The following is a 15000-nucleotide window of genomic DNA, read 5'->3' as shown; positions in this document are numbered from 1 at the left end:
TCAAACAATAAAGGAAATAGAAGAAACGTCAGGGGCGAAGATCAGTAGCCAGTCAAATAATGGTCACACTGGATTTACTCTTCGTGGTAATTTTTGTCAACGCGCCCGTGCAAGAAAGCTTATTCATGAGAAATTGGTAAGTGGCTACTAAAGAAAGTGGCTCTCAAAGGAAATGAAAACTATATCTGTAGTCCTAAGTCTTCAAATCTTCTATTTTTTGTTTATCTGTATTCATTGAAGGCAGACAATCTGGTTTTCAGTCAGTCATTCATTCAGTCAGTTAGTCAGTCATACAGACAGCCAATCAGTCAGTCAGTCGATAAGCCAATCAGTCATTTTGTCAGCCTGTCAGTACGTAGCCTGCGTGCAGACGGAACTTTCCTTCGTTAAGTCCTTCTGCGAAATAACAAACAAAACCGTGTTCTGAGACCCCCGGCAACTAGCGGGGAAATATATAGTCGATCATAATTGGCTGTTACCTCTACTGGTTCGAACGAGCCTTTTGATTGGCTCGCCTCCTCCCTCCAGTTTCTCGCTGAAGTTTACGAATGTTAGAGATATAGCGTCGTCGAAGTTTTCAGAAGAGTGTTGGAATTGTGCTTTCGAAGCGGTGAAAAGTTACTTTCAAGTCAATGATCTATTGTCAGACCACGGAGGTTGATGGTGTGAGAGCTTTCTTCGGAAAGGGAGACGCGTTCATTAATCTTCACACTGGATACGGCAAGTCTGTTATTTATCAATGCCTTCCAATCGTCTCGGACGTGCTGTTTAAAAAACCGCCAGGATCTAGTGTGCTTGTTGTAATTTCTCCTCTAACTGCTTTGATGGAAGATCAGTTGGAACGGATTAACAATCTTGGAATTCCCGCTGTAGAACTCACAAATGCAGATGACCCAGAAATAATTCGGCAAGCCATGAATGGCACTGAATTATGTGCTCGTGTACATCGGTGCGCGTTCTCTTCGGTGTGATTGAAAGATCGTCACTCTCGTGTGGTCGTTTGTTCTGTGCAGAATTTTTTGCCGAAACCCGGCTGCTGCGAAAGCCGTCTTCAATCTGTTTCGCCTTATTGAGGATACTACGTCATGTTTTAGTATTTACGCAAATACGACAAACATATTGAGTTCTATTTGCTACTTCAAACGGTAGCGTTTGTATTTCTGTGCGAACATTGAATTTTCCTCTGCCATCCACACGATATCTTTCACATTCCTTTTCAATATATTTGAAGCGAAGGTTACATTGACATTCACTGATTTCCATCTGCTGCGTTCAGTTACACTTACACAACTAAGACCCCGGTCAATCTGTCAAACTCACGTGCGAAAAACCAAAACCTCGAGCCAAAGCAGCAAAAGACTGGATCGAAGAGGCGAGCCAATCAAAAGACTCGTTTGAACCAGTAAAGGCAATATCCAATTACGATCGACTATAAACAGGGTTCGTGCGCGTCTTGAAAACCCTTGAAAACCCTTGAATTTCAGGAGGCCGATTTCAAGGCCTTGAAAGCACTTGAATTTCGTTTTGCGTCCTTGAAAGTCCTTGATTTTTATTGAACAACATCGAATAATATCTACTTTTGTTTTGCACCATCGGTAAACCCAAAACATAGATGTTAACAGAAACATTTTTCTTGGTTTTGAGGTAAAATTGTCATTAACAAAAGTCCTTGAAATTTCTAAGTAGGGTCCTGGAAAGTCCTTGAAAAGTCCTTGAATCTTTGGCCCTAAAAAGTGTGCGAACCCTGTATATATTTCCCTGCTAGTTGCGGGGGGTCTCAGAACACGGTTTTGTTCGTTACTTCGCAGACGGACTTAACGAAGGAACGAAGGAAAGTCCGTCTGCAAGCAGGCTAGTCAGTACGTCAGTCATTCAGTCAGCCACTCAAGCATTCAGTCAGTCATTCAGATAGCTTGTCAGTCACTCAGTCAGCCAGTCCGTCTGTCAGTCAGTCACTCAATAAGTCACCCAGTAACTAATTCTATCATATGGCAAGCCGGACAGGACAAAAGTATAGTGAAAAGAAGTTTACATGACGAGTTACAAATATCATAGTACGAGTTTAAAATTTCACTGGACGAGTTACAGTTTTACTGGATGCGATACAGTTTTTGTACTTCCAGAAGAAAGATTGCTGTACCAGAAAAAATTTTTTCTGCACGAGAAAAAAATTATAATGCCAGAAAAATTCTGATGGACGAGAAAAACTTTACTGCACGAGAATATCGATTGATTATCGATTAGTTTCGAAACATGGTCAGCTGTATTGATATTTTGTCATGCACATTAACAATCATTGATAACATGGCGGATCAGAATGTTGCTGATGTACAGTCGTTATTAAAGACTGTCCAAGATCTTTCTGAAAGACTTATTCCTCGCAATCATGCCATTAATAAAGAAGTATCAAGGATCTTCAATAGAGGCGGCACAAGGAACGTAAACACAACGAGTACACAATCAAGAAGTTCAACAGTTCAGACTAGCAAAAACGCCGTTCAGTTTCCACGATTCCGGCGCCTTCAAAACAGTCGAAGAATTGGTCAAAATTTGACATCTAGGCGCCAGAGTCGTCCAGCAAACACACTGTTTCTCTGTGATGTGGCTCTTCTTAGTGGCCCCGATGATTCTATCGTCCCAAGACAAAGTACTAAACTGTTCTTAACGGAACGCGGCCACGTGATAACAGCTATCCGTTTTCACAAGGGGATGTCAGAAATAGAAGTCGAGACTACTATCCATGAGGCTTTCGGAGATTAATTCCTCCTTTGGTAAATATTGAGATCCTGCACTCAGTTCACCATTCTCTGGTAAAACCTGTCCCAGGTCGCGATAATCAAGGTCTTGATGGCACAATTATCCATAGATTATTTAAATCCAACAAGAGGCCCATTTTTGTCAGACCAAGTGAAGTCCTTATTCCCGAAATTGCACAGGTATGGTATTTATACATTCAAAATAAGTAAAATTATTTGTCATATATTGTTCATCTGGGATTGACCCATGGGCAAAAGGTGTCTACCTTACATGCCTTAAATACCTTGAATAACTTAAATAATTGGCCTTTGCTATTGCAATCATACTTGAATCAACTGGATCTGCATATGCTGGTTTTACGCTTTAAATTCAACCCTATCTCTTGATAAACATTGAGAAACATGGTTTTCTGGGTTACATACAATGTAAAGCCATATTTCAAATAATAAAAACTCAGAAAATAATGATAAAAATCATGAAAGACAGTCAGACGATGGACATTTGTCTTTTATTTGGCTCAATAATTATATTATTTATTATCCATACTGTATCTTCTTGATAGGACCAAGAAGAGGACAACATAGAAAAGATGAAAGCTAAGATCGATCTCTCAAATGATAAAGGTGAGTCAGGTAAATGTCTCTAAGAACATTGCACCATCTAAATCTGTGAATCACCATGTAAATCTGTAGATGAGAAATCAATGACTTTTTGCGGGCTTGACTCTGTATAGTTAGGTTTTATGCGGGTGAAAGATGCAAATGGGCCAATCACAGAGGACATGAAAGTTGAATATTTATTATTTATTTTCCTTGTGATTTGGTCATTTGTGTGTTTCACCTGCATAAAACCTAATTATACAGAGAGTCAACTCTGATTGGTCAATTTGCAGGTCAAGCCTGCAAAAAGTCATTGATTTCTCATTTACAGATTTAAATGGTGATTTACAGATTTAGATGGTGCAATGTTCCTTAGTACGAGCATCATTTATCTTTCCTAAATTGACACTAGTATTTTATCATAAACTAGATGAGAAAGATGATGATGTCTTCCTTAACTCGCCCATCTAAGTCTCTTCAAGTAGTCATGGAGTTAATCAAAATAGTACTTATCAAACTGACAATTTGGCAAAATTTGTAGGCCGATCATCCAGGTATATATATACTTTATGTGACATTCTTTCGAGATTTGCTTTGAAGACTCGTATCAAAGAGCCTTTCTCAGGACCACATCTACCCGGATGATCTACTTAACGATATTGTTACTTTGACATATATTCATGCATATAGTTTACACCTTTCTACATAATGAAAAATAGTAGTGGAAATAATCTGATGAGCTTACAGTGAAAAAAAATTATATATAACATACATAACTGCTATATTTAAACAGAGATTTTTGTCAGGGTTATTTATAGTGCTTTGAGAATGTATATGAGCAAAAAATACCCACAGTTTTAAAACCAAAATGTGTACCTTTTGGTTTGGGTATGCACCCTTTTGCACCTTCTCTAGGTACAGGCTTGCTCTGGGGCCTGCTCCCTCCCTTTGCCCATGAACTACTGTTTATGTAATAATCAAAGCAATAATTTATATTTTTTTTGAAAGGTTATGGTCAAGGTAGTCAACAAGCCAGTCAGACCACTCAAGCCACTAGTCAACCAACAGCTCAGATAACCCACGCAAGTAGTCAACCAACAGCTCAGACCACCCAAGCCACTAGTCAACAAACAGCTCAGACAACCCAAGCAACTAGTCAACCAACAGCTCAGACAACCCAAGCAACTAGTCAACAAACAGCTCAGAGAACCCAAGCAAGTTGTCAACCAACAGCTCAGACCACCCTAGTCGCTAGTCAACAAACAGCTCAGACAACTCCAGCAACTAGTCAACCAACAGCTCAGAACACCCAAGCCACTATTCAACAAACACCTCAGACCACCCAAGAGATCAGTCAGCCTGCTGCAGGGTCAAGTGAAACTGCAGCTTTTCAAATTGATGAAAATGACATTCCTCACTATGATAATGCGGTGTCTTTCGTTAAGTTAGCTGTTATTTTCCGCACAAATATCAGAAAAGATATCATTGAAATATTCTCACAGCCTGATATTTTGATGTGCCACCTTGATCTTGTTGTCTATGATGAACGTGGCGAAGTGGAAAAAGGCAAAGGAAAGGGAGCTCTGTTAGATGTATTCACAGCATTTTGGCAGGAATTTTTTATGGGTTATGCTGTTGGAAGTACTGAGGAAATTCCTTATGTTAGACATGACCTACAAAAGCCCCAGTGGGAGTTAATAGCAAGAGTTCTTGTCTATGGCTATCTGTATCGTAAATATTTTCCACTCTCCTTGTCCAAGTCATTTGTGATGTCATGCCTGTTTGGAGAACAAGCTATTGAACCAGAGGATTTGATGCAGTCTCTCAGAGATTTCATTACACATGAAGACCGTGAAGTATTGAATATGTGCTTGAGTGAAGAGTTTGATCCAAATGATGAAGATGCTCTACAATTCCTCAGTTCCTTCAAATGTTTCAGGGTTCCCACCAAAGAAACCATCCACAAAACTGTTCAGGAGCTGTCTCATCAAGAGCTTATACAAAAGCCAAGGTACATTCTTAATTGTTGGTCACCATTAGTAGCACATCTAAAGTCAGATCCCAGCTTCAAGTCTAAAGAAGGGATCATGGAATTGTATGATGCCAAGCAACCAACTCCAAAGAAGGTAATCAAGTTGTTCAAGGCTGAACCATCAAGCGAGCAAGAGCACCACAGTTTTGAACACCTCAAGAGATTCGTCAAATCACTTGAGGGGAAATCTCTGCAAAGGTTTCTTCACTTCTGTACAGGAAGTGATGTAATCACATGTCAATCTATTGAGGTCCAGTTTTCTCGTGATGATGGATTTGCGAGGCGTCCAGTTGTCCATACCTGTGGACCCATGTTGCAGTTACCATGCACCTACGAGTCATATCCTGAACTTGCAGAAGAGTTTACAATGATGAAAGAAGGAGCTGCATGGCCTTTTGAATTGGTTTAGGATACTGCTTTATGGTTGTTTACATTTGTTATAAAATTACTAGATTCATGATTTTGATACAGATAAAGGATAAAGGACACAGCTTTATGAATTCATGATATAAATTAATGATTTTGATTTTTTTGTTAAGATTTTAATGTTAGGATTTAGACAGGGGAGCCACTGCCATTTTAACTTTCGTAGTTTATTTTAGATAGATCTTTTTTCCTAGTCCAATTGTTTCTCTCAGCATTCAACAAATGATCCATTAGAATAGCCACAATTTAAACACTAAATGTACAGTTTTTGAAATGACTTTGAACTGGCCAAATTCTTTTTCTGTTGTTACGTGATCTTTAAAAATTGGTTTTAGACAATGTATTGAAATAATAGTGCAAAAATTGTATAACTGAGATTTGAAGAGTAAATTCTGGCTTCTTGTAGATTGGGGTGAGTAAAATCACATTGAAACTTAGGTTTAAGTACAATATTATGGTATATTTACGAGGATTTCAAACCATAACAATGGTCATGTATGGAACTGGTCAGTTTAATAATTATAAGTTAAAGCATAGTTAGTAGAGGGAGAGACTCTTGTTCTTCGGCCATCGAAGTTTGATAAGAAAAACAACACATAAAGCGGTTATAAACATGGTGAAGCAATGCATTTTATAAAAACAGACTTGACGTTTCGTATGTCACAACATACATTCTCAAAAGTAACCGTTAAAAGATGAAAAGCTATCTATATTCAAAACAAAAATAGCGAGCGATCTGGGAAAAACTAAAAATAGTAGTGACGCGTTAATAAAGTGACAACATGTCACTGGTGAGGTTAGCATTCAAAGCTGGGTTCAATTCTTGTATAAACAAGGTTTCCTTATTCTTACAATGTTAGTCGGTTTTCCCCGACGCGAGGATTTCAAAATTACCCCATTTAATATTATGACCAGTAGTCATAACATGATTGTCAATAGCTGATGTGTGCTATGTTTGGAGAGCGCTTTAAAATGTTCAGTTTTTCTATCCATCAGTCGTCGCTTCGTTTTGCCGATGTAGAAATCACTGCAGTCCCAGCAACTTGCTTTGTAAACAACCGTTGACCTTTGGGAACAATTTAGGCGGTCTTCGTAGGGGAAGAAGGATGTTATCCGCCGACTGTTAACAAAAATAGCCTTGAGATTAAAGATGTTCAAGATGGAATAAAACTTATAAACACAAGATTTAAGGCGTTTCGCTATCTGGTTGCTCTCTAGACCTAAATAAGGTAACAAAATTATTAAATCCTTCTTTGGAACGGTAGAGATTTGGATGTTAGGCTTGTTTCTGTTTTTCTTTATAACCTCGTTAATTTGAAAATTGTTATGAAGATTGTTCAACTTTTGTGTGCCAAGGACTGCGACACACTAAATGTTATACTTATTTTAAAAAATTGTATACATAGTTAATATTAAATGACATTTTTGAACATTTTATAGGATTTTTCATATTTTGTGAGAAATTGTTAATATCTGTTACATATCATTGTAAGCGTTTTTGTTTTGTTAATGTTGCATATGATTATGGATTGATTATGAACACATGTAGCTCATCACACTGATGATTATGAGTGATTTTAATGATGATCTTAATCTAATTAAAAACGTAAGTGCTATTGTATTTGCTTTATTCTTTTTATTTACAAGTCATGTTGGAGTTATTATTTGTCTTGTCTGCTGGTCTTTTGCAACATAATCGGTTTTTGTTTATAAATGTGATCAAAGAACTGTAAACATTAATTTTTAAATGAACCACAAGAAATGTTGACACAACTAAGCATTTAGTCCTTATATATTTTCAATGGTGACAAAGCAACTGCAAAATTGTCATAACAGAAAACAATGTAAATACTATGAACCTACATCTATCTTTGGGGCTGCCTACAATGCAAATTGTATCACATGATAAGATTCATCTATAACACCATTATGAAATCTCATTGGAAAGTTTCCAGAATTTGCAGGACAGACAAAAAGTGATTTATCCCAGAGTTTCCATCATCAGATAATGGTTCAACATTTTCCTTCAACTGTTGATTTTCACTCCGCGCTTGGCCCGTTGTTATGGAATGTTTTCCAGAATGACCTATCCTACTGCCTAACAGCGAACTTGTCTATGTATGCCGACGACCATCAAATTTACCACGCAGGAGCAGACCAGGCAGCCGTGACATCCCAGTTAAAGGACAGTGCCAACTTAGCAACAACGTGGTACAATTCTAACTTATTGGCGGGAAACCTCAAAAAGTACCAAGTTTTGAACTTGGGCTCCACTCAAAATGACAGCAATATTTGCGTGAATGATGTTGTGATTGAAACTAAAGATAATATCATACTTCTAGGAGTAGTGTTGGATTCTAAGCTAAATTTCTCTGAGCATGTAATCTCTATTTGTAAAAAAGCCAGCCAGAGAATTGGTGTTTTAATGAGACTACGTAATTTAATTCCTATGAAATCTAAGTTAATATTATTCAAAAGCGCGATATTACCATTCCTCACGTACTGTCACCTAGTGTGGCATTTTTGTAAAGCGAGTGACACTCGAAAGCTTGAAAGACTACAAGAAAGAGGACTTAGAGCGGTTTTCAAGGATAATAATTCTAGTTATGAACAACTATTAGAGAAGGCAGATCTGCCAACACTACTAAATAGTCGCTTACAGGATCTGTGCATACTTATGTATAAAGTAAGGCATAAACTGTGCCCTGCATATATAAGTAACATCTTTAAAAAACCAAATAGTAATTACAATCTGCGGCAAGCAGATTTCTCTATACCTAGGTATGAGACAGTCACCTATGGCAAGCACTCTATTAGATATTTAGGGCCTAAGCTATGGACAAAACTACCCAAGAGTATCAGGGACGTCACAACCCTAACGTCGTTTAAAAGCAAGATACGCCAACTCAATATAAGTGAACTTTTAGATGATGGCTGCGCAGGCTGTAGCCTTTGTTCATTTTGACTTCTGTGTGTTTTTACTATAAATCTCTTAATAAGTTAACTATAGATATTTTATCTACTACTGTATTTAGTTTGTATATTCTCCCCTAATTGGTGTCCCCAAATTAGTAGGGGATTTGTTCCCTGGCTAGACGGTTTTTGACACTTTAATAAAGTTTCTACTCTACTACTACTCTACTCGCAGTTAGCTCTAGTTCTAGCTCTGGAACTACAAAATTGTTCTCAGTGATTATATCTGGAATTGGACCATCTTGGTCTATGCCATAGGATTCTATGTCAAGAACTTCCGCAGCATCAGATGTTTGTAACAGTGACATATTCCATAAGGCTACTGGTGAGTGATGACCAGTTGTTCTCATCCCAAGATAACTCTTCTGGCTGTGAAATTCATTTAGTGATGCATTAATTCTTGGAAGATATACATAATGTAATGCGTATAAATGTACTTCATTTAGAGAATCAAGTATTTCATTATTTTCCATAAACTCAAAAAGATCTTTGTAAAATAAAGAACAAACTTAGTTGACCTCTGGCCACAAACGTTCTATTCTCTGATTGTGAACACTGCGTCCAGCAATGAAACTCCCCCTGTCTGATCCTCGATTATTTATTATATACCTGGCCGCGTCAATGTTTTCCATTCCATCATCTCCACGGACACACAGGGGAAGCCCATATTCATTAACACCTTTCTCAAAAAGGCCTAATGCGGTGCTTGCCTTGTTATAGTTACAACAGGAAAGGTATGTAACAGCTCTACTAAAATCATCAATACAGCCATGTAGGACAAATCTCCAGGAAATCAATTTGTGATTAGAATCTACATGCCACAAATAATTTGATCCAGGAAAATTATACGTTCGCCTAACCAATGAGTACCTCCTTCGAACCTCCCTTTCAAGGCCATCTAATCGTTTTAAGCACTTTCTAACTCTTGCCCTTTGAACCTTTATTCCTTTCCCTTGAAGACTTCCTTTAACATTCACCCCTATATGGTGTTAAACTTAGAACTTGCTCAATCTTTGAAAAGATCTTCATCTGTTATCTCTGTATAGCCATCTGTTAAACCCAGCTCTACCCTCCTTCGATAGAGAGTCTGAAGAAGAAACACCCAAAAAGTTTGCTATGCTACTCCAGCCCATGCCAGTCTCACGAAGCTGCTCTATAATATCTATCGATATTTGAAAGGAAGGTCTACCACCTGTATCTTTGTTGACTGAGAAAGTTTTTCCAGCGCTCCATCTATCAACTGCGCTAATTACCCCATTGATTTTAGATAACAATGTCACGAGGCAATCGATCAAATCACTAACAAGGCCAATTGGAGGAAGAGAAGCTTCGGCGAAAGTAGAACGAGGGATAGCTAGCATCATTCGCACAATATCATCTAATTCTTTCCTGCACCTATCCAGTAAGAATAAGTCTCCATTATCGTACGGAGAGGAAATTTTCCCCATTAAGAGATTAAGTTGAGCCAATAGTTCTATAAAATTATCGCTGGAAAACATTTCCCCACTCACTGTCACGTTTAAATCCGCCATCTTGTGTTTTAAAAAATAATACCGCTGACTTGTGTTTTAAAAATAATACCGCGGACCATGTTTCGAAACTAATCGATAATCAATCAATATTCTCGTGCAGTAAAGTTTTTGTCGTCCGTCAGAATTCTTCGCGCACTATTATTTTTTTCTCGTGCATAAAAAAGTTTTCCTGGTACAGCAATCTTTTTTCTGGAAGTACAAAAACTGTATCGCATCCAGTAAAACTGTAACTCGTCCAGTGAACTTTTTAAACTCGTACTATGTTATTTGTAACTCGTCATGTAAAACTTCTTTTCACTATACTTTTGTCCTGTCCGGCTTGCCATACCTATCAGTCCCTTAGTCAGATACTAAGTCAGCCACGCTCTCAGCCAGAGTCGGTCAGTCAGGTTGCCTGGCAGCCGATCAAATAGGCAGTCATGGTCACATGTGGTTGTCAATTGCTGCTGGTTCTGCCTGTCTGTCTTTCTGCTTTTTTGTTTTTTCTTCTGTCCGTTTTTCTGCCTGTCTGCTTGTCTGTGTATATCTGTGAATCTGCTTATCCTACTCTCTTAAAACATTGTATTTTCTTGTGAACCTTCAATTTCAAGGCGAAATTGCGTCCAAAGGAAACTCTTGCGAGAAATCAAAGCTACCGTGGTCAATCAACTGTGATTCCAAGTCAGTTCAAGAACCTAGTAAGCGGACCAGCTGGAGACCATCTGAGACATGTTAGCACTATGACTGGAGCTGAAGTGAGTTCAATAGGACCTGATCGTCGGCCGTATGTGAGAGGATCTAAGAGGAACATAGAGCATACCGAGTATATGATAAGAAGCAGAACGGTGGGTTTAATGGTGGTGTTTTTTTACATAGTCCATATCAAAGAGCTAAGATTTTGGATAACCTGCCGCTAAATGCAAGAGGGGTCTTACTTAAAACAGAAGGCATGTCTTTCTCGTTTGTTTGAACAATTCTCCTGCATTGACCGTAAATCCTTAGACTTTTTTTACTCCACGGATATTCATGGCAGATGAACTTTTTTCCGTTCTGTTTTAGGCTGCCGGAAGAATGAAGGCTAACACAGTCTGTGTCTATATAGACGAGAAAAATCTTTCAGAAGATTGTGAACTAAAGCTTGTCCCTGTAGACGAAAACGAGCGCTTGATACTATCAGAAGGATCTTCACGTCAATATCGCTTGAAACCTTGTGAAGAAAACGATATGGAAGTGCAGGTTTGTGCAAAAAGGAGGGTCTCAATGGGGTTAACCGTCAACCGTCAAATGACCAAAATATTAAATGCATCATTTTTATCGTAAACCGTCAAATAAGCAAGCCAGTGTTAGTCGTCAAGAGTCGCAAATATCCTTAATTAAGAACTAAATGGTTGCCTAATTTGGGGTCAAGTTCTGTTGTTTATAAAAAAAAATTAATTAAACTTTTGATATAGGACAAGAATAAATTTATGTAGGTCCTTTAACTTCTAGTCACGAGTAAAACTGGTTAGCGACAGAACTGCCTTACGGTGTGAAAACACTTTAGGTGTCGTAATTAAAACGTTAGTCATTTATTAATAAAAGGCGTTATAAATTAGCAGTTCTTTACAAACGCATCCTTATTGAAAATTACAGCCAAATTCGTGCATTTATTTCGTTTTATAAAGGACATTCCAAGAAATTAAATGTCAACCATTAAATGACCTAAAATTTAACCGTCAACCGTCAAAGGGCTTATTTTAAACCGTCAATCGCCAGCGTGACCCCCTCTATTGAGACCCTCGAGGAGTGGCGTAATGGTAGAAGATGTTTACGAGTGAACACTCTACAATGATAAGCTCCAGCAGCGAGCATCTGATTACGAGCACTGCGAAGCGTGAGGGAAGGAGGCGGTTATGTCTCTCCTTTTTTCCTTCCCTTTCTCCTTTATGCCCATTTTTTTATTAACAGAGAGAGGTCTGGGTAGTAGATTGTCGTTGACTATGGCCAGGCACCCTTCAAATCATTCTGTCTTCAGGTATATTGTATGAAAATTTACGGAAAATGACCGATCAACCCTCAATGATAGATGCACCAAAAGGTAATGACTAAGCCAAAAGACTGGTTAACCCTTTTACTCTCATTAGTGACCAAGACGGAATTTCTCCCTACAATATCAATAAAATATCCAGTTGACAAGGGATGAGAATAAAGAGGAATTTCAATTATAGAATCATTAGTTGATTCAATATGAAATTCTCTTAACCAACGTCAAGAATTGTACTGCAGACAGGAGAATAACTAATGAGATCTTGGGAGTGAAAGAGTTAAGTAGGTAATGAGCGTCGAGTTTTTAGATATATTCCCAGAGCAAAGCAACTAACAGAATATACTGATAACCAAACGGAAAAAAATGCCTCCCCAACTAATGGATTGTATTTTCAGGGAGCTTCAAGCTCTTATCATGATCAAGCAGTAGCAGATTATGACGCTTCTATCAAACAAAGAGTTTTAACATCCCTGAGGAAATTGAAAAGGGAAATTTTGTCGGGAAATTATCACAAAGCTGACCTGTGGTGTCATTTTGGAAAAATCGTCATTCGGGATCCAGACGAAGGTGAGGCTCAACTATTTCATAATAGTTGAGTAGATTATTGGGACCTAAAATACAGGTTCCAGCCACCACGTTTGCGCTCCTTTCTTTACCATTGTGACACTGAAGTGTAATGTTTGTTCTCCTTGAACAATGCGTTATCCTTACCTTCCCACCATATTCAATTGGGTAGATCTCAGTTCCTTTTTCAAAACGCTTAAGGAGGAAGACTTCGACAAACTAAGATCCACTGAAGGAGATCTACTGCACTTTACAATAAATCTACCAGCTGCAATCTGATTGGCTACGTTTCTCGTTATCTATTCCAAACTGAAATAACAACTTGAGCTTGTCTCGTTGTTGATTGTTTCGACGAGTAGTAGATTTATGCCCCGCCTTTATCAAGATAGGAACCTCCAGCTTATAAATATAATGTCGATAAGTTAATTCAATAGAAGCTCTTCTGGTCTGTTTAGTTGAAAAAAGACACAGTTCTGATGATGTAAGCCTTCAAGTGATTTAGAAATTACATACGTCAACAGCCGACCTCGAGGAGACGTGGAGCATTGTTGATTCAGTCAAGAAGTTTCAAGGAACAGAACAGAAAAAAAGGGAATGGCTTTTTGCATTTAAAGAGGGTGTGGACTTCGCTGACAAGGTGATGAAAGATGCATTTGGTGAGCAGACAGAGGAGGACTTCATGGCAAGATATGATATGAATATTTTGGCCCCGAATGGCCAAGCGATCCGATGCAAGGCAAGAACTTCTCTTTCAATTTTTAAATAAAATGAATCAGTTTCTACTTCGAAAGCATATACACATTCGCGTACAAGTGGTTAACTGTACCCATAATACACTGTGGCTTTTCTTAATGAATGCATGGCCATAGTACGCGCATATAAATCTATTTACAAGAGCAAGGTCACAAGAAAATAACGACAGGCAAGCGAAATGGGTATTACTCGGCATGTTAATTTCCTTCTCAGGTTCTCAACAGTTCGGAATCATACGCTTTCAAAACTGATAACGCTTATTTGCATTGATTTAAAATTTTCTCATTCACCATTTTTTGTGGCTACTGCCTCCTAGGTGAGGCGAAGCCACAATTTTGTATAGATGAGTAAGTGAGTGAGTGTGACAATAGAATTCACATCTTGACCCAATTTTCACCCGATGTTTCCAGTGCCACTTATCGTTGTAGCATCCCTATAAAAACCTCGAGTTCTTTCCAATGCTGCAAACATCGTGCTATACCAGTAGTGACATGCAGTCACTGACTGGCTACTTTTTAATATGGTGGAAATCTACAATATCTTAGATGTATTATAAAAGTTTAAATTCTCTCAATTACTCATATTTGGCTTATTTTCTATATTATTAATTTGGCCTTTTTGCATAACAACGTTTTGACGCAAAGGTTTTGCAATCAATTTTTTTCTTTATTAGGTGTGGGTAGCAAATCAAGATGTGGGAAAAAAACTTGAAGAAATGCCAATTCCTTTTCATGACCTGAAAAATGTTGTTGAAGAATTGAGGTTTGAAGATGAGCCTACTAGGGCGAGGTGTCGAGGGTGGCTGGTTTTAGAATCAAAAAATTTTCTCCGGATTAACATCATGTTTCCTGGTTCAGACATCGATTGCAGGATAAACTTGCGTGCCCTTACGGGTGAGTCGCGAAAGGTCTTATACCTCCAGTCGTCTATGTGTGTCATATACCGCCTCCCAGTCAGCTCAATGGATAAAGCGCTGGACTGTTGTGCGGGAGGTCGAGGCTTCGAGCCCCGGCCGGACCAACACTCAAGGTCTTAAAACAAGTGAGAAAAATAGGCTACCTTTCTATATTAAGAGATGGTTAGATACTCTAGTCTTCTCGGATAGGGACGAATAAATGGAGGTCCCGTCTCCTGCAGGGTTGGGGTAGGAGACGTTAATTTCCCATGCACGAGATTACTGTGTGATGGATGTCTTCCCCTGGGGTGGTTGCTGGGAATTGTCCCTGAAAAGCCCCCATGGGGAGTGGTCAATTAACATGTATCTATGTATATATGTATTAGTTATAAACATAACCGAGTATGCGAGTGACTGACTGACTGATTCACTGACTGACTGAGCGAACGAGGAAGAGAGAGTAA

At 38.5% G+C, this 15000-nt stretch overlaps 2 protein-coding genes across 2 annotated transcripts in view; both read left to right on the top strand.

The window, feature by feature from the left end:
- The window catches only part of LOC111338879 (uncharacterized), a 22017-nt gene that overhangs the window by 4432 nt on the left and 2585 nt on the right, over positions 1-15000 (top strand). The window contains exons 2-7 of the mRNA XM_022945427.2: positions 1-136; positions 10910-11143; positions 11358-11534; positions 12720-12891; positions 13410-13624; positions 14315-14534. The exon at positions 1-136 is cut by the window's left edge and continues 111 nt beyond it. Coding sequence (XP_022801162.1) covers positions 1-136; positions 10910-11143; positions 11358-11534; positions 12720-12891; positions 13410-13624; positions 14315-14534 — 1154 coding nt within the window. The remainder of the gene's footprint in view (positions 137-10909; positions 11144-11357; positions 11535-12719; positions 12892-13409; positions 13625-14314; positions 14535-15000) is intronic.
- Positions 1436-7435, top strand: LOC111338880 (uncharacterized). Its single transcript, XM_022945428.2, has 3 exons — positions 1436-2936; positions 3320-3380; positions 4365-7435. The coding sequence occupies exons 2-3, from the start codon at positions 3347-3349 to the stop codon at positions 5795-5797; spliced, it is 1467 nt and encodes a 488-aa protein (XP_022801163.2). The 5' UTR covers positions 1436-2936; positions 3320-3346; the 3' UTR covers positions 5798-7435.

The sequence above is a fragment of the Stylophora pistillata genome, chromosome 5 (genome assembly GCF_964205215.1).
Source record: "Stylophora pistillata chromosome 5, jaStyPist1.2, whole genome shotgun sequence".
In the NCBI taxonomy this organism is placed as follows: Eukaryota; Metazoa; Cnidaria; class Anthozoa; order Scleractinia; family Pocilloporidae; genus Stylophora; species Stylophora pistillata.
This window is presented reverse-complemented; position numbering and strand designations above follow the sequence as displayed.

What these genes read in the sequence shown, in the direction of transcription:
- LOC111338880 (XM_022945428.2), top strand. Translation starts at nt 3,347, where the DNA reads ATGAAAGCTAAGATCGATCTCTCAAATGATAAAG. An exon ending in CGATCTCTCAAATGATAAAG is followed by an intron (nt 3,381 to 4,364) that starts GTGAGTCAGGTA and finishes TTTTTTTGAAAG; the next exon opens with GTTATGGTCAAGGTAGTCAA.